At 43.3% G+C, this 23,490-nt stretch overlaps 1 protein-coding gene across 1 annotated transcript; it reads right to left on the bottom strand.

Moving 5' to 3' along the window:
• Positions 1-5,249: 5,249 nt before the first annotated feature.
• On the bottom strand, positions 5,250-23,157 carry LOC127919772 (high affinity choline transporter 1-like). Its single transcript, XM_052503576.1, has 9 exons — positions 22,821-23,157; positions 22,066-22,315; positions 21,323-21,436; positions 19,348-19,503; positions 17,539-17,718; positions 16,033-16,199; positions 12,592-12,745; positions 6,648-6,865; positions 5,250-6,502 (listed from the first exon to the last, which is right to left on the bottom strand). The coding sequence occupies exons 2-9, from the start codon at positions 22,250-22,252 to the stop codon at positions 5,846-5,848; spliced, it is 1,833 nt and encodes a 610-aa protein (XP_052359536.1). The 5' UTR covers positions 22,253-22,315; positions 22,821-23,157; the 3' UTR covers positions 5,250-5,845.
• Positions 23,158-23,490: the final 333 nt, after the last annotated feature.

Genomic DNA, 23,490 nt, shown 5'->3' with positions numbered 1-23,490 from the left:
TCCTCAGTGACAGGACTAGACTATAGTTAACAGGAGGGTAACCATTAGTCTTCTCTCTCTCCTCAGTGACAGGACTAGACTATAGTTAACAGGAGGGTAACCATTAGTCTTCTCTCTCTCCTCAGTGACAGGACTAGACTATAGTTAACAGGAGGGTAACCATTAGTCTTCTCTCTCTCCTCAGTGACAGGACTAGACTATAGTTAACAGGAGGGTAACCATTAGAGAGTCTTCTCTCTCTCCTCAGTGACAGGACTCGACTATAGTTAATAGGAGGGTAACCATTAGTCTTCTCTCTCTCTCAGTGACAGGACTCGACTATAGTTAATTGGAGGGTAACCATTAGAGAGTCTTGTCTCTCTCCTCAGTGACAGGACTAGACTATAGTTAATTGGAGGGTAACCATTAGAGAGTCTTGTCTCTCTCTCTTTCGGCCGCCATTTTAAAACATCTCCCTGAGAGAGAAGAGCAACAGAGAGCTGTGATTGGGAGGCTGGCGGGGTTCATTGTGATGTCAGACGGTCTCTCTCTCTCTCTCTCTCCCATTTTAAAACATCTCCCTGAGAGAGAAGAGCAACAGAGAGCTGTGATTGGGAGGCTGGCAGGGTTCATTGTGATGTCAGATGGTCTCACTCTCTCTCTCTCCCATTTTAAAACATCTCCCTGAGAGAGAAGAGCAACAGAGCTGTGATTGGGAGGCTGGCAGGGTTCATTGTGATGTCAGACGGTCTCTCTCTCTCTCTCTCCCATTTTAAAACATCTCCCTGAGAGAGAAGAGCAACAGAGAGCTGTGATTGGGAGGCTGACAGGGTTCATTGTGATGTCAGACGGTCTCTCTCTCTCTCTCTCCCCATTTTAAAACATCTCCCTGAGAGAGAAGAGCAACAGAGAGCTGTGATTGGGAGGCTGGCAGGGTTCATTGTGATGTCAGACGGGGAAAATGACAAACAGCCAAAAACAGGAACATTTTAAAACCCCCAGGCCTGATGATAAACTACTGTATGCAGATACACTAAAACTGTACCGTGTGTCGCCCTGAAAATCCACATTCCCCATGAGAACATATAGGACTATTTTCTATAACGACAGCGCAACAACTAAAACATTAGACATTAACTTGTTTAAATAATATAATTTATTCAATTTCAGCGTTGTTTCTTTTTAAGACATCAAAAATAAATACAGATTTAGTAAGATTTAGTAAGGGGTCTCTGATATATAACTTCTACCAGCATCATCTGTCTCAAATGTATTTCTTCACATTATATACAAACACATATTACTATTATATATTATATACAGATACACATATTACTATTATATTATATACAGATATATTACTATTATATTATATATATATTATATAAGATATACATATTACTATTATATATTATATACAGATACACATATTACTATACAGATACACATTACTATTATATTATATACAGATACACATATTACTATTATATATATATATATTACAGAGACACATATTATTACTATTATATTATATACAGATACACATATTACTATTATATATTATATACAGATACACATATTACTATTATATTATATACAGATATACACGCCACACAAAACACTGTACAATGCTGTTGACAACAAACATACATTTCGGACTGGAACCCACAGAATAACCCAGTAGGGCCTTTAGTAATAACCCAGTAAGGCCTTTAGTAATAACCCAGTAGGGCCTTTAGTAATAACCCAGTAGGGCTGTATATAGACAGGCCTTTAGTAATAACCCAGTAAGATCTTTAGTAATAACCCAGTAGGGCCTTTAGTAATAACCCAGTAGGGCTGTATATAGACAGGCCTTTAGTAATAACCCAGTAGGGCCTTTAGTAATAACCCAGTAGGGCCTTTAGTAATAACCCAGTAGGGCCTTTAGTAATAACCCAGTAGGGCCTTTAGTAATAACCCAGTAGGGCCTTTAGTAATAACCCAGTAGGGCCTTTAGTAATAACCCAGTAGGGCCTTTAGTAATAACCCAGTAAGGCTGTATATAGACAGGCCTTTAGTAATAACCCAGTAGGGCCTTTAGTAATAACCCAGTAGGGCCTTTAGTAATAACCCAGTAGGGCCTTTAGTAATAACCCAGTAGGGCCTTTAGTAATAACCCAGTAGGGCCTTTAGTAATAACCCAGTAGGGCCTTTAGTAATAACCCAGTAGGGCCTTTAGTAATAACCCAGTAGGGCCTTTAGTAATAACCCAGTAGGGCCTTTAGTAATAACCCAGTAGGGCCTTTAGTAATAACCCAGTAGGGCCTTTAGTAATAACCCAGTAGGGCCTTTAGTAATAACCCAGTAGGGCCTTTAGTAATAACCCAGTAGGGCCTTTAGTAATAACCCAGTAGGGCCTTTAGTAATAACCCAGTAGGGCCTTTAGTAATAACCCAGTAGGGCCTTTAGTAATAACCCAGTAGGGCCTTTAGTAATAACCCAGTAGGCCTTTAGTAAATAACCCAGTAGGGCCTTTAGTAATAACCCAGTAGGGCCTTTAGTAATAACCCAGTAGGGCCTTTAGTAATAACCCAGTAGGGCCTTTAGTAATAACCCAGTAGGGCCTTTAGTAATAACCCAGTAGGGCCTTTAGTAATAACCCAGTAGGGCCTTTAGTAATAACCCAGTAGGGCCTTTAGTAAGTAACTTTAGTAATAACCAGTAGGGCCTTTAGTAATAACCCAGTAGGGCCTTTAGTAATAACCCAGTAGGGCCTTTAGTAATAACCCAGTAGGGCCTTTAGTAATAACCCAGTAGGGCCTTTAGTAATAACCTAGTAGGGCCTTTAGTAATAACCCAGTAGGGCCTTTAGTAATAACCCAGTAGGGCCTTTAGTAATAACCCAGTAGGGCCTTTAGTAATAACCCAGTAGGGCCTTTAGTAATAACCCAGTAGGGCCTTTAGTAATAACCCAGTAAGGCCTTTAGTTAGACAGGCCTTTAGTAATAACCCAGTAGGGCCTTTAGTAATAACCCAGTAGGGCCTTTAGTAATAACCCAGTAGGGCCTTTAGTAATAACCCAGTAGGGCCTTTAGTAATAACCCAGTAGGGCCTTTAGTAATAACCCAGTAGGGCCTTTAGTAATAACCCAGTAGGGACTTTAGTAATAACCCAGTAGGGCCTTTAGTAATAACCCAGGAAGGTCTTTAGTAATAACCCAGTAGTTCCTTTAGTAATAACCCAGTAGGGCCTTTAGTAATAACCCAGTAATAACCCAGGCCTTTAGTAATAACCCAGTAGGGCCTTTAGTAATAACCCAGTAGGGCCTTTAGTAATTTAAATAACCCAGTAGGGCCTTTAGTAATAACCCAGTAGGGCCTTTAGTAATAACCCAGTAGGGCCTTTAGTAATAACCCAGTAGGGCCTTTAGTAATAACCCAGTAGGGCCTTTAGTAATAACCCAGTAGGGCCTTTAGTAATAACCCAGTAGGGCCTTTAGTAATAACCCAGTAAGGCCTTTAGTAATAACCCAGTAGGGCCTTTAGTAATAACCCAGTAGGGCTGTATATAGACAGGCCTTTAGTAATAACCCAGTAGGGCCTTTAGTAATAACCCAGTAGGGCCTTTAGTAATAACCCAGTAGGGCCTTTAGTAATAACCCAGTAGGGCCTTTAGTAATAACCCAGTAGAGCCTTTAGTTATAACCCAGGAAGGCCTTTAGTAATAACCCAGTAGGGCCTTTAGTAATAACCTAGTAGGGCATTTAGTAATAACCCAGGAAGGCCTTTAGTAATAACCCAGGAAGGCCTTTAGTAATAACCCAGTAGGGCCTTTAGTAATAACCTAGTAGGGCTTTTAGTAATAACCCAGGAGGGCCTTTAGTAATAACCCAGTAGGGCCTTTATAACCCAGTATGTGATTAGAGATGTTTATCTTTTCTACCATACGTCTCAGAACATTACACTTCCCATTCAGGGCAGTGACTTTAGTAATAACCCAGTAGGGCCTTTAGTAATAACCCAGTAGGGCCTTTAGTAATAACCCAGTAGGGCCTTTAGTAATAACCCAGTAGGGCTGTATATAGACAGGCCTTTAGTAATAACCCAGTAGTCCTGTATTGATTATTGTCCGTCTGCTTATGTGATTAGAGATGTTTATCTTTTCTACTACGATACGTCTCAGAACATTACACTTCCCATTCAGACCAAAACGTAATTCATCAGTCAAAGTAAAGATGTAAGTGTTGAGGTTTGTAACTAAAATAACAGTGACAAACTATTCCAATCTTTAAACTCAGAACTGTCTGTCCATTTTTGGCTCAAAACCATTTCTATTGGATCAAAAACTTAAGTTGTTTTTTTTAAAGTCTCTGTTCATGTCCAATAGGATTACTGCTTTTATCACCCGCGGTCATTTCATCACAGACTGAGACCAGGGAGAGAGAGTTCAGGTCTGATTACGTACCAACATGGCAGTCCGTTCTCCACTGGTGACACACATTCAGCAGCAACATTAGACTGGTCTCTTATGTCAAGGACACTGAGCCAATGATGTCCTCTTATCTCCGTGCCATTTATTCTGTTCCATCTTCATGATGTCCTCTTATCTCCGTGCCATTTATTCTGTTCCATCTTCATAATGTCCTCTTATCTCCGTGCCATTTATTCTGTTCCATCTTCATAATGTCCTCTTATCTCCGTGCCATTTATTCTGTTCCATCTTCATGATGTCCTCTTATCTCCGTGCCATTTATTCTGTTCCATCTTCATGATGTCCTCTTATCTCCGTGCCATTTATTCTGTTCCATCTTCATGATGTCCTCTTATCTCCGTGCCATTTATTCTGTTCCATCTTCATGATGTCCTCTTATCTCCGTGCCATTTATTCTGTTCCATCTTCATAATGTCCTCTTATCTCCGTGCCATTTATTCTGTTCTATCTTCATAATGTCCTCTTATCTCCGTGCCATTTATTCTGTTCTATCTTCATAATGTCCTCTTATCTCCGTGCCATTTATTCTGTTCCATCTTCATAATGTCCTCTTATCTCCGTGCCATTTATTCTGTTCCATCTTCATGATGTCCTCTTATCTCCGTGCCATTTATTCTGTTCCATCTTCATAATGTCCTCTTATCTCCGTGCCATTTATTCTGTTCCATCTTCATAATGTCCTCTTATCTCCGTGCCATTTATTCTGTTCCATCTTCATGATGTCCTCTTATCTCCGTGCCATTTATTTCTGTGTCCATCTTCATCTCCGTGCCATTTATTCTGTTCCATGTGTCCTCTTATCTCCGTGCCATTTATTCTGTTCCATCTTCATGATGTCCTCTTATCTCCGTGCCATTTATTCTGTTCCATCTTCATAATGTCCTCTTATCTCCGTGCCATTTATTCTGTTCTATCTTCATAATGTCCTCTTATCTCCGTGCCATTTATTCTGTTCCATCTTCATGATGTCCTCTTATCTCCGTGCCATTTATTCTGTTCCATCTTCATAATGTCCTCTTATTTTAACCTTTATTTAACGAGGCAAGTCTGCTTAAGAACAAATTGTTATTTACAATGATGGCCTAGGAACAGTGGGTTTAACTGCCTGGTTCAGGGGCAGAACAACATATTTTTTTACCTTATCAGCTCGGGGGATCCGATCTTGCAACCTTTCGTTTACTAGTCCATCGCTTTAAGCACTAGGCTACCCTGCCGCCCCAATAGATGGCATTATCTCTATGCTCTATTCTGTTCCATCTCCATAACTCACCTGGCCGTGATGGGGATCAAATCAAAGTGGTTAAAAATCAAACGAGTCAAAATGTGTATTTCAGTCTTTGTCATGTCAGTCCTCTCTTTAGTCTCTTTACGTTCCGGGTTCAAGATCCGGGGTTTAGTCCAGGGTCTCGTGGTTGGGGCTGTCTTCGGGACTCGAGTCCTCCTCAGCCAGAGTGTCTCTGCGAGTGAACGTCGCCGCCAGTTGAACGCTGAGTCGTGGTTTGACAGTCGCCATCTCAGACAGCGCGATGGTGTTACGGTTGACCAACGTGGTCTTGTCCATGTTCTCGATGCTGTGCTGGGCCAACACCGCGTCCAGGAAGTCATACTTGGGCAACAACTTGCCGCTCTCAAACAGATACTTGGCCAGGTAGGAGAAAGCCACGTTGCCCAGGAAGGAGGCCAACATGGAGACGGTCTTAAACGGGAACTTCTGCACCACGATGTGTTCCACCTCTCCAGTCAGATGATGGATCCGGTCCTCTATCTGCCAGCCGGGGTAGTAGATGAAGGGGGGTAGTGAGAGGTAGGGTTCCCCTCCTCCGATCCGCAGGATCAGACCGAAGACGTAAGCGGCGACGGAGCCGTACGTGTTGGTCCCCTTGACGAAGAGAACGGAGATGAGCTGAGGGAAGATGATAACGTAGACCAGGTCGGAGCTCAGGTACCACAGGCCGTACACCGTCCCCGTTAGCAACGCCATCGCCGTGGCCAGGCCGCCGAACACAAAGATGGTGACACGCATCACCCACACGATCTCGGTGTCCGAAGCCTGGGGGGAAGGGGGGTACAACGTTACACACACAACAACACACACAGAGAACAGTGGCTCAAATGCTCCTATGAAGTTCAGATATTTTGTGAACAGGAAGTGGTAAGTGGTGGTTTTTTTTAGTCCCGCCCCCTTCCCAACTCACCGATTGGCGGAAAGCCAGCTGGTAGATGTTCCGAGCGAACATGGAGCTAGCTGATAGGATGGAGGAGTCGGCGGATGACATCACGGCAGCAGAGACCGCCCCCAGGCCGAAGAAGGAGACGAAGGGAGGACAGAGGTACTGGAGGACTATGGGTAATATCATGTCTGCCTGGTCCCTCTCCTTGGGAGGTACAGGTCCATACGCAGTCTGGTTCCAGTCTGAGGAACACCAGGAACAGAACATACCGTTTGGAACCTGGAACCACAGCTGAATCTAAAGGACTGCCTTTCTCTGGTTCTAGTCTGAGGAACAGAACATACCGTTTGGAACCTGGAACCACAGCTGAGTCTAAAGGACTGCCTTTCTCTGGTTCCAGTCTGAGGAACACCAGGAACAGAACATACCGTTTGGAACCTGGAACCACAGCTGAATCTAAAGGACTGCCTTTCTCTGGTTCTAGTCTGAGGAACACCAGGAACAGAACATACCGTTTGGAACCTGGAACCACAGCTGAATCTAAAGGACTGCCTTTCTCTGGTTCTAGTCTGAGGAACACCAGGAACAGAACATACCGTTTGGAACCTGGAACCACAGCTGAGTCTAAAGGACTGCCTTTCTCTGGTTCTAGTCTGAGGAACACGAGGAACACAACATACCGTTTGGAACCTGGAACCACAGCTGAATCTAAAGGACTGCCTTTCTCTGGTTCTAGTCTGAGGAACATGAGGAACAGTACACACAACAGTCAAGAACCCAGAACCAAGAACTTAGAACCAGAAAAAAACATGTAGACAGTGGTCAAACTAAGGAACCTACCTAAGAACTACAACTGTGGAAGAACATCGGTCAAAGGAACCTGGAACCACAGCTGAGGGGTCAAAGGACTGCCTTTCTCTGGTTCTAGTCTGTGGAACAAACATACCGTTTGGAACCTGGAACCACAGCTGAATCTAAAGGACTGCCTTTCTCTGGTTCTAGTCTGAGGAACAGGAACAGAACATACCGTTTGGAACCTGGAACCACAGCTGAACTAAAGGACTGCCTTTCTCTGGTTTAGTCTGAGGAACAATGAACAGAACATACCGTTTGGAACCTGGAACCACAGCTGAGTCTAAAGGACTGCCTTTCACTGGTTCACAGTAGTCCTGAGGAACAGAACATACCGTTGGAACCTGGAACCACAGCTGAATCTAAAGGACTGCCTTTCTCTGGTTCAGTCTGAGGAACACCAGGAACAGAACATACCGTTTGGAACCTGGAACCACAGCTGAATCTAAAGGACTGCCCTTTCTCTGGTTCTAGTCTGTGAGTTACTTTGGAACCTGGAACCACAGCTGAGTCTAAAGGACTGCCTTTCTCTGGTTCTGGATATATATCACTGGTTCCACGTCTGAGGAACATTTCAGGAACAGAACATCCTACTGGAACCTGGAACCACAGCTGAGTCTAAAGGACTGCCTTTCACTGGTTCTAGTCTGAGGAACACCAGGAACAGAACATCACCCCTTTGGAACCTGGAACCACAGCTGAATCACCTCAAGGACTCCTACTGGTTCTAGTATGAGGAACCCAGGAACAACATTTCACCTCCCGTCACCTGGAACCTACCTACTGTAACTATATATCACCCCTTTCGTCATGGTCACCTCCCCTACCTAAGAAGTCCTACTGTAACAACATCACCCCTTGGAACCTGGAATTTCACCTCCGTCTACCTGCAACTTCCTACTGTTCTAGTATCACCCCTTAACATAGCAACACAACACGTAGTCCTACTGGAACCTGGAATCACCCCTGAACGTAGCATTTCAACTCAACTAGTCCTAAGAACATATAACACCCCAACGTAGCAAGAACCTCCCGTCTACCTCACGTAGTCCTACTGTAGAACTATATATCACCCCTTAACGTAGCAGAACACCTCCCAAGTCCTACCTAAGAACTATCAACCCTGTGGAACGAACATTTCAAAGGAACCTACCTAAGAACTACAACTGTGGAAGAACATCGGTCAAAGGAACCTACCTAAGAACTACAACTGTGGAAGAACATCAGTCAAAGGAACCTACCTAAGAACTACAACTGTGGAAGAACAGGGGTCAAAGGAACCTACCTAAGAACTACAACTGTGGAAGAACAGGGGTCAAAGGAACCTACCTAAGAACTACAACTGTGGAAGAACAGTAACTAAAGGAACCCCCTAAGAACTACAACTCCCGTGTCCTAAGAACTATATATCACCCCTTAAAGGAACCATTTCACCTAAGAACTACACGTAGTCCTACTGTAACTATATATCACCCCTTAACGTAGCATTTCACCTGTAGTCCTACTGTAACTATATATCACCCCTTAACGTAGCATTTCACCTCCAGTCACCTCACGTAGTCCTACTGTAACTATATATCACCCCTTAACGTAGCATTTCACCTCCCGTCACCTCACGTAGTCCTACTGTAACTATATATCACCCCTTAACGTAGCATTTCACCTCCCGTCACCTCACGTAGTCCTACTGTAACTATATATCATCCCTTAACGTAGCATTTCACCTCCCGTCACCTCACGTAGTCCTACTGTAACTATATATCATCCCTTAACGTAGCATTTCACCTCCCGTAGTCCTACTGTAACTATATATCATCCCGTAACGTAGCATTTCACCTCCCGTAGTCCTACTGTAACTATATATCATCCCTTAACGTAGCATTTCACCTCCGGTAGTTCTACTGTAACTATATATCACCCCTTAACGTAGCATTTCACCTCCCGTCACCTCACGTAGTCCTACTGTAACTATACATCACCCCTTAACGTAGCATTTCACCTCACGTAGTCCTACTGTAACTATATATCACCCCTTAACGTAGCATTTCACCTCACGTAGTCCTACTGTAACTATACATCACCCCTTAACGTAGCATTTCACCTCACGTAGTCCTACTGTAACTATATATCATCCCTTAACGTAGCATTTCACCTCCCGTAGTCCTACTGTAACTATATATCATCCCTTAACGTAGCATTTCACCTCCCGTAGTCCTACTGTAACTATATATCACCCCTTAACGTAGCATTTCACCTCCCGTAGTCCTACTGTAACTATATATCACCCCTTAACGTAGCATTTCACCTCCCGTACTTCTACTGTAACTATATATCACCCCTTAACGTAGCATTTTACCTCCGGTAGTTCTACTGTAACTATATATCACCCCTTAATGTCATTTCACCTCCCGTAGTCCTACTGTAACTATATATCACCCCTTAACGTAGCATTTCACCTCCCGTCACGTAGTCCTACTGTAACTATATATCATCCCTTAACGTAGCATTTCACCTCCCGTAGTCCTACTGTAACTATATATCACCCCTTAACGTAGCATTTCACCTCCCGTCACCTCACGTAGTCCTACTGTAACTATATATCACCCCTTAACGTAGCATTTCACCTCCCGTCACCTCACGTAGTCCTACTGTAACTATATATCACCCCTTAACGTAGCATTTCACCTCCGGTCACCTCACGTAGTCCTACTGTAACTATATATCACCCCTTAACGTAGCATTTCACCTCCCGTAGTCCTACTGTAACTATATATCACCCCTTAACGTAGCATTTCACCTCCCGTAGTCCTACTGTAACTATATATCACCCCTTAACGTAGCATTTCACCTCCCGTCACCTCACGTAGTCCTACTGTAACTATATATCACCCCTTAACGTAGCATTTCACCTCCCGTAGTCCTACTGTAACTATATATCACCCCTTAACGTAGCATTTCACCTCCCGTCACCTCACGTAGTCCTACTGTAACTATATATCACCCCTTAACGTAGCATTTCACCTCCCGTCACCTCACGTAGTCCTACTGTAACTATATATCACCCCTTAACGTAGCATTTCACCTCCCGTCACCTCACGTAGTCCTACTGTAACTATATATCACCCCTTAACGTAGCATTTCACCTCCCGTAGTCCTACTGTAACTATATATCACCCCTTAACGTCCCTTTCACCTAGCGTCACCTCCCGTAGTCCTACTGTAACTATATATCACCCCTTAACGTAGCATTTCACCTCCCGTCACCTCCCGTAGTCCTACTGTAACTATATATCACCCCTTAACGTAGCATTTCACCTCCCGTCACCTCACGTAGTCCTACTGTAACTATATATCACCCCTTAACGTAGCATTTCACCTCCCGTAGTCCTACTGTAACTATATATCACCCCTTAACGTAGCATTTCACCTCCCGTAGTCCTACTGTAACTATATATCACCCCTTAACGTAGCATTTCACCTCCCGTCACCTCACGTAGTCCTACTGTAACTATATATCACCCCTTAACGTAGCATTTCACCTCCCGTCACCTCACGTAGTCCTACTGTAACTATATATCACCCCTTAACGTAGCATTTCACCTCCCGTAGTCCTACTGTAACTATATATCACCCCTTAACGTAGCATTTTACCTCCCGTAGTCCTACTGTAACTATATATCACCCCTTAACGTAGCATTTCACCTCCCGTCACCTCACGTAGTCCTACTGTAACTATATATCACCCCTTAACGTAGCATTTCACCTCCCGTAGTCCTACTGTAACTATATATCACCCCTTAACGTAGCATTTTACCTCCCGTAGTCCTACTGTAACTATATATCACCCCTTAACGTAGCATTTCACCTCCCGTTCACAGTAGTAACTGGAGAGATGGACAGAGAGAGAACGTAGCATTTCACCTCCCGTCAACCTGAGAGTAAAGGAACTATATATCACCCCTTAACGTAGCATTTCACCTCCCGTAGTCCTACTGTAACTATATATCACCCCTTAACGTAGCATTTCACCTCCCATTCCTGACTCTGTAACTGAGTGTACAGACAGTGATTCAGCAGGACTTTGATGCTGGAGTTAAAACCTGGAGATCAAACCAAATTCAGTCCCTTCTGCTTCTCCTCAGATGTAATATTTACAAAGTTCACAGTAGTAAATGGAGAGAGAGAGAGAGAGAGAGAGAGAGAGAGAGAGAGAGAGAGAGAGAGAGAGAGAGAGAGAGAGAGAGAGAGAGGGGGGATGGAGAGAGACAGAGAGAGAGAGAGAGAGAGAGAGAGAGAGACGGAGAGAGAGAGAGAGAGAGAGAGATCAGAGAGAGAGAGAGAGAGAGAGAGAGAGAGAGAGAGAGACAGAGAGAGAGAGAGAGAGAGAGAGAGAGAGAGAGACAGAGAGAGAGAGAGAGAGAGAGAGAGACAGAGAGGGAGAGAGAGAGAGAGAGAGAGAGAGAGAGAGAGAGAGAGAGAGAGACAGAGAGGAGAGAGAGAGAGAGACGACAGAGAGAGAGAGACAGAGGGAGAGAGAGAGAGAGAGAGAGAGAGAGAGAGAGAGAGAGAGAGAGAGAGAGAGAGAGAGAGAGAGAGAGAGAGAGAGAGAGAGAGAGAGAGAGAGAGACAGAGAGAGAGAGAGGGAGAGAGAGAGAGAGAGAGAGAGAGAGAGAGAGAGAGAGAGAGAGAGAGAGAGAGGTTGAGAAAGATCCTGCATAATGGATGAAGGGACCAGCTGCTGATGTTTTTTAGGAGCTTTCCAGAGATCTGAGGGGAACATGGTTACACCCTGAGGTGTCCCCCGGACCCCCTCCACCCCCAACGCCCAGCAGGGGGACATACCTCTGGAATATGTGTCCTCATTAGGCTACCAGGAACTCTCAATCAAACGTTGGGGAATGTTAGGAAAACAACTAACAACTGTAGATCAACCAACACGACAGAACGACATGTCCTAGATAGAACCGCTCATACATAAAGGAACTCTGTGTGTGTGTGTGTGTGTGTGTGTGTGTGTGTGTGTGTGTGTGTGTGTGTGTGTGTGTGTGTGTGTGTGTGTGTGTGTGTGTGTGTGTGTGTGTGTGTGTGTGTGTGTGTGTGTGTGTGTGTGTCTCACCTGTGGAGGCCCCTATAGCCCCGATCATTACTGAGGGCACGGCCATGACCAGGCACCCTGCAGCGGCGATGAACGAGAGCACCTGGGCGTACGTAGCTGAAGAGGCAGAGAGAACCCGTTGAAAATATACCTGCCAGGGAATCCCCCCCAACATCTAGAACACAGAGAGGGGATAGTGAATTCATCTTGAACACAGAGAGGAGATAGTGAATTAATCTAGAATGGAAAGATGAGATAGTGAATTAATCTAGAATGGAAAGAGGAGATAGTGAATTAATTTAGACTACAGAGAGGAGATAGTGAATTCATCTAGATTACAGAGAGGAGATAGTGAATTAATCTAGAATGGAAAGAGGAGATAGTGAATTAATCTAGAATGGAAAGAGGAGATAGTGAATTAATTTAGACTACAGAGAGGAGATAGTGAATTCATCTAGATTACAGAGAGGAGATAGTGAATTCATCTAGAATGGAAAGAGGAGATAGTGAATTCATCTAGAATACAGAGAGGAGATAGTGAATTCATCTAGAATGGAAAGAGGAGATAGTGAATTCATCTAGAATGGAAGAGAGGAGATAGTGAATTCATCTAGAACACAGAGAGGAGATAGTGAATTCATCTAGAACACAGAGAGGAGATAGTGAATTCATCTAGATTACAGAGAGGAGATAGTGAATTCATCTAGAATGGAAAGAGGAGATAGTGAATTCATCTAGAACACAGAGAGGAGATAGTGAATTCATCTAGAATGGAAAGAGGAGATAGTGAATTCATCTAGAACACAGAGAGGAGATAGTGAATTCATCTAGAATGGAAAGAGGAGATAGTGAATTCATTTAGATTACAGAGAGGAGATAGTGAATTCATCTAGAATGGAAAGAGGAGATAGTGAATTCATCTAGAACACAGAGAGGAGATAGTGAATTCATCTAGAACACAGAGAGGAGATAGTGAATTCATCTAGAACACAGAGAGGAGATAGTGAATTCATCTAGAACACAGAGAGGAGATAGTGAATTCATCTAGAATGGAAAGAGGAGATAGTGAATTCATCTAGAACACAGAGAGGAGATAGTGAATTCATCTAGAACACAGAGAGGAGATAGTGAATTCATCTAGATTACAGAGAGGAGATAGTGAATTCATCTAGAACACAGAGAGGAGATAGTGAATTCATCTAGAACACAGAGAGGAGATAGTGAATTCATCTAGATTACAGAGAGGAGATAGTGAATTCATCTAGAACACAGAGAGGAGATAGTGAATTCATCTAGAATACAGAGAGGAGATAGTGAATTCATCTAGAACACAGAGAGGAGATAGTGAATTCATCTAGATTACAGAGAGGAGATAGTGAATTCATCTAGAACACAGAGAGGAGATAGTGAATTCATCTAGAACACAGAGAGGAGATAGTGAATTCATCTGGATTACAGAGAGGAGATAGTGAATTCATCTAGAACACAGAGAGGAGATAGTGAATTCATCTAGAACACAGAGAGGAGATAGTGAATTCATCTAGATTACAGAGAGGAGATAGTGAATTCATCTAGAACACAGAGAGGAGATAGTGAATTCATCTAGAACACAGAGAGGAGATAGTGAATTCATCTAGAACACAGAGAGGAGATAGTGAATTCATCTAGAACACAGAGAGGAGATAGTGAATTCATCTAGATTACAGAGAGGAGATAGTGAATTCATCTAGATTACAGAGAGGAGATAGTGAATTCAACAGTAAGTATCATTACAATCAGAACATTATCACTACTCCTTAAACAGTAAATATTCTGTCTGCTGGAGTATCAGAACCAGTCTTATCCAGACCCAGTCCTATCCAGACCCAGAACCAGTCTTATCCAGACCCAGTCCTATCCAGAACCAGTCTTATCCAGACCCAGTCCTATCCAGACCCAGTCCTATCCAGACCCAGTCTTATCCAGACCCAGTCCTATCCAGACCCAGTCTTATCCAGACCCAGTCCTATCCAGACCCAGTCCTATCCAGACCCAGAACCAGTCTTATCCAGACCCAGTCCTATCCAGAACCAGTCCTATCCAGACCCAGTCCTATCCAGAACCAGTCCTATCCAGACCCAGTCCTATCCAGACCCAGTCCTATCCAGTCCTATTCAGACCCAGTCCTATCCAGTCTTATCCAGACCCAGTCTTATCCAGACCCAGTCCTATCCAGACCCAGTCTTATCCAGACCCAGTCTTATCCAGAACCAGTCCTATCCAGACCCAGAACCAGTCTTATCCAGAACCAGTCTTATCCAGACCCAGTCCTATCCAGACCCAGTCTTATCCAGAACCAGTCTTATCCAGAACCAGTCCTATTCAGACCCAGTCCTATCCAGACCCAGAACCAGTCCAATCCAGACCCAGTCCTATCCAGACCCAGTCTTATCCAGAACCAGTCCTATTCAGAACCAGAACCAGTCCTATCCAGACCCAGTCCTATCCAGACCCAGTCCTATCCAGAACCAGTCTTATCCAGAACCAGTCTTATCCAGACCCAGTCTTATCCAGAACCAGTCTTATCCAGAACCAGTCCTATTCAGACCCAGTCCTATCCAGACCCAGAACCAGTCCAATCCAGACCCAGTCCTATCCAGACCCAGTCTTATCCAGAACCAGTCCTATCCAGACCCAGAACCAGTCCAATCCAGACCCAGTCCTATCCAGACCCAGTCTTATCCAGAACCAGTCCTATCCAGACCCAGAACCAGTCCAATCCAGACCCAGTCCTATCCAGACCCAGTCTTATCCAGAACCAGTCCTATTCAGAACCAGATCCAGTCCTATTCAGAACCAGTCCTATCCAGACCCAGTCCTATCCAGAACCAGTCTTATCCAGTTCTGTACATACCAGCAGACAGACCCAGTCCTATTCAGACCCAGTCTTATCCAGACCCAGTCTTATCCAGACCCAGTCCTATCCAGACCCAGTCTTATCCAGAACCAGTCTTATCCAGACCCAGTCCTATCCAGTCCTATCCAGACCCAGTCCTATCCAGACCCAGTCTTATCCAGACCCAGTCCTATCCAGACCCAGTCCTATCCAGACCCAGTCTTATCCAGAACCAGTCTTATCCAGACCCAGTCCTATCCAGACCCAGTCCTATCCAGTCTTATCCAGAACCAGTCTTATCCAGAACCAGTCTTATCCAGTTCTGTACGTACCAGCAGACAGAACCAGTCTTATCCAGACCCAGTCTTATCCAGACCCAGTCTTATCCAGAACCAGTCCTTTCCAGAACCAGTCCTATCCAGAACCAGTCCTATCCAGAACCAGTCTTATCCAGAACCAGTCCTATCCAGAACCAGTCCCCAGTCCTTTCCAGAACCAGTCCTATCCAGAACCAGAACCAGTCCTTTCCAGAACCAGTCCTAGAACCAGTCCTATCCAGAACCAGTCCTATCCAGTACTGTACGCACCAGCAGACAGAAGTTGTCTATCCAGACCCAGGTGTCTTCTGTCTTGATGTTTCCCTTCCAGAAGCAGATCTCCTTCCAGAACCAGTCTTGATCCAGACACCAGTCCTTCAGAGAACCACTGAAACCCAGTCCTGACACAGAGGCAGAGTCCATCAACCAGAAACCAGCTACAGCCGGAATGTCACGTTTTTAAATAGTTGTAGAAATATAGAATCATGTTTTTAATAGTTGTAGAAATATAGAATCATGTTTTTAATAGTTGTAGAAATATAGAATCATGTTTTTAGAACCAGTCCTGTAGAAATATAGAATCATGTTTTTACTAGTTGTAGAAATATAGTCCATGTTTTAAATAGTTGTAGAAATATAGAATCATGTTTTTAATAGTTGTAGAAATATAGAATCATGTTTTAAATAGTTGTAGAAATATAGAATCATGTTTTTAATAGTTGTAGAAATATAGAATCATGTTTTTAATTGTCCTATCCAGAACCAGTTGTAGAAATATAGAATCATGTTTTTAATAGTTGTAGAAATATAGAATCATGTTTTTGATAGTTGTAGAAATATAGAATCATGTTTTTAATAGTTGTAGAAATATAGAATCATGTTTTAAATAGTTGTAGAAATATCGAATCATGTTTTTAATAGTTGTAGAAATATCGAATCATGTTTTTAATAGTTTTAGAAATATAGAATCATGTTTTTAAATAGTTGTAGAAATATAGAATCATGTTTTTAATAGTTGTAGAAATATAGAATCATGTTTTTAATAGTTTAGAAATATAGAATCATGTTTTTAATAGTTGTAGAAATATAGAATCATGTTTTTAATAGTTGTAGAAATATAGAATCATGTTTTTAATAGTTGTAGAAATATAGAATCATGTTTTTACTAGTTGTAGAAATATAGAATCATGTTTTTACTAGTTGTAGAAATATAGAATCATGTTTTTAATAGTTGTAGAAATATAGAATCATGTTTTTAATAGTTGTAGAAATATCGAATCATGTTTTTAATAGTTGTAGAAATATAGAATCATGTTTTTAATAGTTGTAGAAATATAGAATCATGTTTTTACTAGTTGTAGAAATATAGAATCATGTTTTTAATAGTTGTAGAAATATAGAATCATGTTTTTAATAGTTGTAGAAATATAGAATCATGTTTTTAATAGTTGTAGAAATATAGAATCATGTTTTTAATAGTTGTAGAAATATAGAATCATGTTTTTAATAGTTGTAGAAATATAGAATCATGTTTTTAATAGTTGTAGAAATATAGAATCATGTTTTTAATAATTGTAGAAATATAGAATCATGTTTTTAATAGTTGTAGAAATATAGAATCATGTTTTTAATAGTTGTAGAAATATAGAATCATGTTTTTACTAGTAAGAGTTGTGCCTATTCCTTCTCAAATCCTTTCAAATGTTTCAGCTACAATGAAACCCAACGGAATGGTCCCCAAAAAGCACAAACTCCCAAAGCAAAATCAAGTCCAGCTGAAATAAGTGGTCCGGGCCGAGTGTCTCACCAGTCCCAGGAAGATACAGAAGAGTTGCACCACGTCGGTGTAGGCTACCGAATACAGACCTCCGACTAACGTGTAGAAGATCGCAATACAGGCAGAGATCACCACAGACATCTTGATGTTTATGTCTATGATCACACTCAGCGTGGCTCCTAGAGGAATCAGACAGGGACCTGGTCAGAGATAGTAACAACACAGGCAGAGATCACCACAGACATCTTGATGTTTATTCTATGATCACACTTGGCTCCTAGAGGAACAGACAGACAGGGACCTGGTCAGAGATAGAACAACACAGACAGAGATCACCACAGACATCTTGATGTTTATGTCTATGATCACACTCAGCGTGGCTCAGAAACAGACAGGGTCAGAGATAATAACACCACAGACAGAGAACCACAGACATCTTGATGTTTATGTCTATGATCACACTCAGCGTGGCTCTTAATAGAGGAACAGACAGGGACCTGGTCAGAGATAGTAACAACACAGACAGAGATCACCACAGACATCTTGATGTTTATGTCTATGATCACACTCAGCGTGGCTCCTAGAGGAACAGACCGACAGGGACCTGGTCAGAGATAGTAACAACACAGACAGAGATCACCACAGACATCTTGATGTTTATGTCTATGATCACACTCAGCGTGGCTCCTAGAGGAACAGACAGACAGGGACCTGGTCAGAGATAGTAACAACACAGGCAGAGATCACCACAGACATCTTGATGTTTATGTCTATGATCACACTAGAGGAACATCTAGTAACAACACAGGCAGAGATGACATCTTGATGTTTATGTCTATGATCACACTCAGCGTGGCTCCTAGAGGAACAGACAGACAGGGACCTGGTCAGAGATAGTAACAACACAGGCAGAGATCACCACAGACATCTTGATGTTTATGTCTATGATCACACTCAGCGTGGCTCCTAGAGGAACAGACAGACAGGGACCTGGTCAGAGATAGTAACAACACAGACAGAGATCACCACAGACATCTTGATGTTTATGTCTATGATCACACTCAGCGTGGCTCCTAGAGGATCAGACAGACAGGGACCTGGTCAGAGATAGTAACAACACAGACAGAGATCACCACAGACATCTTGATGTTTATGTCTATGATCACACTCAGCGTGGCTCCTAGAGGAACAGACAGACAGGGACCTGGTCAGAGATAGTAACAACACAGACAGAGATCACCACAGACATCTTGATGTTTATGTCTATGATCACACTCAGCGTGGCTCCTAGAGGAACAGACAGACAGGGACCTGGTCAGAGATAGTAACAACACAGACAGAGATCACCACAGACATCTTGATGTTTATGTCTATGATCACACTCAGCGTGGCTCCTAGAGGATCAGACAGACAGGGACCTGGTCAGAGATAGTAACAACACAGACAGAGATCACCACAGACATCTTGATGTTTATGTCTATGATCACACTCAGCGTGGCTCCTAGAGGAACAGACAGACAGGGACCTGGTCAGAGATAGTAACAACACAGACAGAGATCACCACAGACATCTTGATGTTTATGTCTATGATCACACTCAGCGTGGCTCCTAGAGGAACAGACAGACAGGGACCTGGTCAGAGATAGTAACAACACAGACAGAGATCACCACAGACATCTTGATGTTTATGTCTATGATCACACTCAGCGTGGCTCCTAGAGGATCAGACAGACAGGGACCTGGTCAGAGATAGTAACAACACAGACAGAGATCACCACCGTGCTGTAACATCATTGATAATAACTTACCCAGAGCAGATAAAATGGCCGCCGACCAGAAGATCTCTCCCATTAGAGCAGGTATGAAGAGCAGACCACCCATCCTCTTCCCGTACTTCTGCTGGAAAGGATCCAGCATGGTGACATAACCTCTGGAGCGCATGGGCTTGGCGAAGAACAGACCCCCTGCACACGGCAAGCATGTTGGCACGTTTAAGAAACGCTCAGGGGGATTATTATGGATTATTTCACAAGTCTACGTTATTAAATTATATATTCCAAACTGTAGTCTATTGTACGGTGCGTTTGAAAAGTATTCAGACCCCTTGACTTTTTCCACATTTTGTTACCTTGTTCTAAAATTGATTTTTTTTAATGACCCTCATCACTCTATGCACAATACCCCTATAATGACATCACAATACCCCATAATGGCATCACAATACCCCATAATGACATCACAATACCCCATAATGACATCACAATACCCCATAATGAGATCGCAATACCCCATAATGACATCACAATACCCCATAATGACATCACAATACCCCTATAATGACATCACAATACCCCATAATGAGATCGCAATACCCCATAATGACATCACAATACCCCATAATGACACCACAATACCCCATAATGACAAAGCGAAAACCGTTTTTTAGAAATATTTGCAAATGTATTAAAAATAAAAAACAGAAATACCTTATTTACATAAGTATTCAGACCCTTTGCTTTGAGACTCTAAATTGAGCTCAGGTGCATCCTGTTTCCATTGATCATCCTTGAGATGTTTCAACAACTTGATTGGAGTCCACCTGTGGTAAATTCAATTGATTGGACATGATTTGGAAAGGCACACAGCTGTCTATATAAGGTTCTACAGTTGACATCGCATGTCAGAGCAAAAACCAAGCCATGAAGTTGAAGAAATTGTCCGCCGAGACAGGATTGAGTCGAAGTACAGATCTGGGGAAGGGTACCAAAAAATTTCTGTAGCATCGAAGGTCCCCAAGAACACAGTGGCCTCCATCATTCTGCAGCATTGAAGGTCCCCAAGAACACAGTGGCCTCCATCATTCTTAAATGGAAGAAGTTTGGAACCACCAAGACTCTTCCTAGAGCTGGTCGCCCGGCCAAACTGAGCAATCAGGGAGAAGGGCCTTGGTCAGGGAGGTAACCAAGAACCTGATGGTCACTCTGACAGAGCTCCAGAGTTCCTTTGTGGAGATGGGAGAACCTTCCAGAAGGACAACCATCTCTGCAGCCCTCCACCAATCAGGCCTTTATGGTAGAGTGGCCAGAAGGAAGCCAATCCTCAGTAAAAGGTACATGACAGTCCTCATGGAGTTTGCCAAAAGGCACCTAAAGACTCTTAGACCATGAGAAACCAGATTCTCTGGTCTGATGAAACCAAGGTTGAACTCTTTGGCCTGAATGCCAAGCGTCACATTTGGAGGAAACCTGGCAGCATCCCTACGGTGAAGCATGGTGGTGGCAGCATCATGTCTGGAGGAAACCTGGCAGCATCCCTACGGTGAATCATGGTGGTGGCAGCATCATGTCTGGAGGAAACCTGGCAGCATCCCTACGGTGAATCATGGTGGTGGCAGCATCATGCAGAGGGGATGTTTTGTCAGCGGCAGGGACTGGGAGACTAGTCAGGATCTAGGGAAGATGAACGGAGCAAAGTACAGGGAGATCCTTGATGAAAACCTGCTCCAGAGCACTCAGGACCTCAGACTGGGGGCGAAGGTTCACCTTCCAACAGGACAACGACCCAAAGCACACAGCCAAGACAACGCAGGAGCGGCTTCGGGACAAGTCTCAATGTCCCTGAGTTGCCCAGCCAGAGCCCGGACTTGAACCCGATCAAACATCTGAGCCCTGACAATTTAATCCATTTTAGAATAAGGCTGTAAGGTAACAGAATTTGGGGAAAAAAATCAAGGGGTCTGAATACTTCCCGAACGCACTGTTTATTATGAATGAGACGACTCACCTACGACGAGACTTAGCGCATATCCAAAAGGCGCTTGTGCCCAAGCCAAGCCGTACCCAGGAAGATAGACGTACTCCGCCGTTCCGTTTATGTATCCGCCACCAACCCAGGTCGCTGCAATGACAACAGCTAAATGTTCAGCCAACAGTAATTCACAGAGTCAAAACGTTACCTTTATTTAACCAGGCAAGTCAGTTAAGAACATTATTTTCAATGACGGCCTGGGAACAGTGGGTTAACTGCCTTGTTCAGGGGCAGATTTGTACCTTGTCAGCTCGGGGGTTTGAACTCGCAACCTTCCGGTTACTAGTCCAACGCTCTAACCACTAGGCTACGCTGCCGCCCCATGATGACCTGATGCGTGTAAATCCAAACGACAAGGTGACAACATTCCGCGCATAATAATTATGAAAATGGCCTGATTATTAGTTCCTTCACGGAATAATGTATTTTAAAAAAAATCTGTAAACTAAAGCTGTTCAATGCTGCAATTCAACATGTTAGTTAGTGTCTTTAGTTAATAAAAGCCTTTCCCCGAACCATCGAGCATGAGTTATCAAATTGAAGTAGCCGATACATTTTTTACAACCGGTTTTTATATTAATCAAGTAAAACATTTTTTAAAAGGGGTATTGTCCTACAACATTCTGTTAGTAAAATTTCAGAATCACCTTTATTTAGAAATCAACTTACAACTAGAACATCGACTGGCCGATCTCAATCATTCACTCAATGAAACTCACCGGTCATTGTGAAACCACCAACAAATAAACCAATGTCCCTTCCACCGACCATGATGGTTTCACTGCGGTCTGTGCCCTCCGCCTCCCCGGCGTGTTTGTTCTTCCACGCTGCCCAGATCCCCACCGCAAGGATCAGAACGTAGAAGAGGGCGATCGCCGCCAGTCCCTCCACGTGGATACCGGTCATCTTGTCTTGTTTTAGCTCGAGTTGAGCCGCGTGTCTCCGCTAGAAACCGCGTGGCATTGAGACCTGCGTGGATGGGGTGCGGAGAGAAAGTGACCATTGAATTGAGTGGCAGTGAAGGGATGGATGAATAGACTAAAATACCCAAATAAAGACAAAACATTATACTTGTAATTATCTTTTGTGAGGCTATTTCGTTAGATTTATTATGTTACTATGTTATAACATCATAAATAAGACAACAGTCTTCATTTTTAAAAATCCCCGACTAGTTTCCACAGTCTCTATGTATGTGCGTAAAAAAGCCCATTACGCACAACCGTCAGACAGTCCGTGGAGGCGTTGAGGCGTTAAACGGACTTCTTCTGAGTTGCAATATCACTACAAACATCTGACGTGAGTATTTAATTAAAATATCAAATGTGTCCTTTTTAAACACAACCCTCCTCAAATCGGACAATGATGATATAGACTGATTTACTTTACAATGATGTAGAGATTCCTTTACGTGGTTTACCATGTCTTCAGCAACAACAACAACAACAACAACATGAGAAAATAGACAAGTTACCTGAAATGTCTCTTGGTTCTACCGGACACTTGAGGTGAAAGCCGCTTCTCAACGAACGGATGTACAGATAGACACTGGCCAGTGCGTTATCCTCCGGTACCCTGCTTGAAAACTAAGTAATGATCGACTAAGAGCTACGTGCTGAGATCGTCCCCCCGGTGACTTTTATAAGAGACCCAGGTGGCGTCAGACGTCCGGTGTTCACGCGAGAGAGAAAAGTGAACATCTTTTTTGATGAGAATAATGAGCACGAAAAACGTCACTGGGTTTTTCCTACCGCTGCTAGTGGTGTACGCAAGTGTATGAGAGAGAGGAAGAGAGAGAGATATATAAAATAGAGAGACCACTGTGACTGAGAATACCTGACCACTGTGACTGACCAGAATACCTGTCCACTGTGACTGACTAGAATACCTGACCACTGTGACTGACCAGAATACCTGACCACTGTGACTGACCAGAATACCTGACCACTGTGACTGACCAGAATACCTGACCACTGTGACTGACCAGAATACCTGTCCACTGTGAATGACCAGAATACCTGTCCACTGTGACTGACCAGAATACCTGTCCACTGTGACTGACCCAAACATTAAGGAAATCTTTGACTATGTACAGACTCAGTGAGCATAGCCTTGCTATTGAGAAAGGCCGCCATAGGGAGACC

The sequence above is a fragment of the Oncorhynchus keta genome, unplaced genomic scaffold (genome assembly GCF_023373465.1).
Source record: "Oncorhynchus keta strain PuntledgeMale-10-30-2019 unplaced genomic scaffold, Oket_V2 Un_contig_17483_pilon_pilon, whole genome shotgun sequence".
NCBI classification, from domain to species: domain Eukaryota; kingdom Metazoa; phylum Chordata; class Actinopteri; order Salmoniformes; family Salmonidae; genus Oncorhynchus; species Oncorhynchus keta.
Note: the sequence above shows the minus strand (reverse complement) of the source record. Positions and strands in the feature narration are given on the sequence as shown.

Bases quoted from the DNA above. Each gene is read 5' to 3' on its own strand.
- LOC127919772 (XM_052503576.1), bottom strand. From the start codon at position 22,252: ATGACCGGTATCCACGTGGAGGGACTGGCGGCGATCGCCCTCTTCTAC. The intron at 19,504-21,322 runs GTGAGTCGTCTC...TGCCGTGTGCAG, and splicing joins TGCGCTAAGTCTCGTCGTAG to GGGGTCTGTTCTTCGCCAAG. The intron at 12,746-16,032 runs GTGCGTACAGTA...TCTGTGTTCTAG, and splicing joins TAGACAACTTCTGTCTGCTG to ATGTTGGGGGGGATTCCCTG.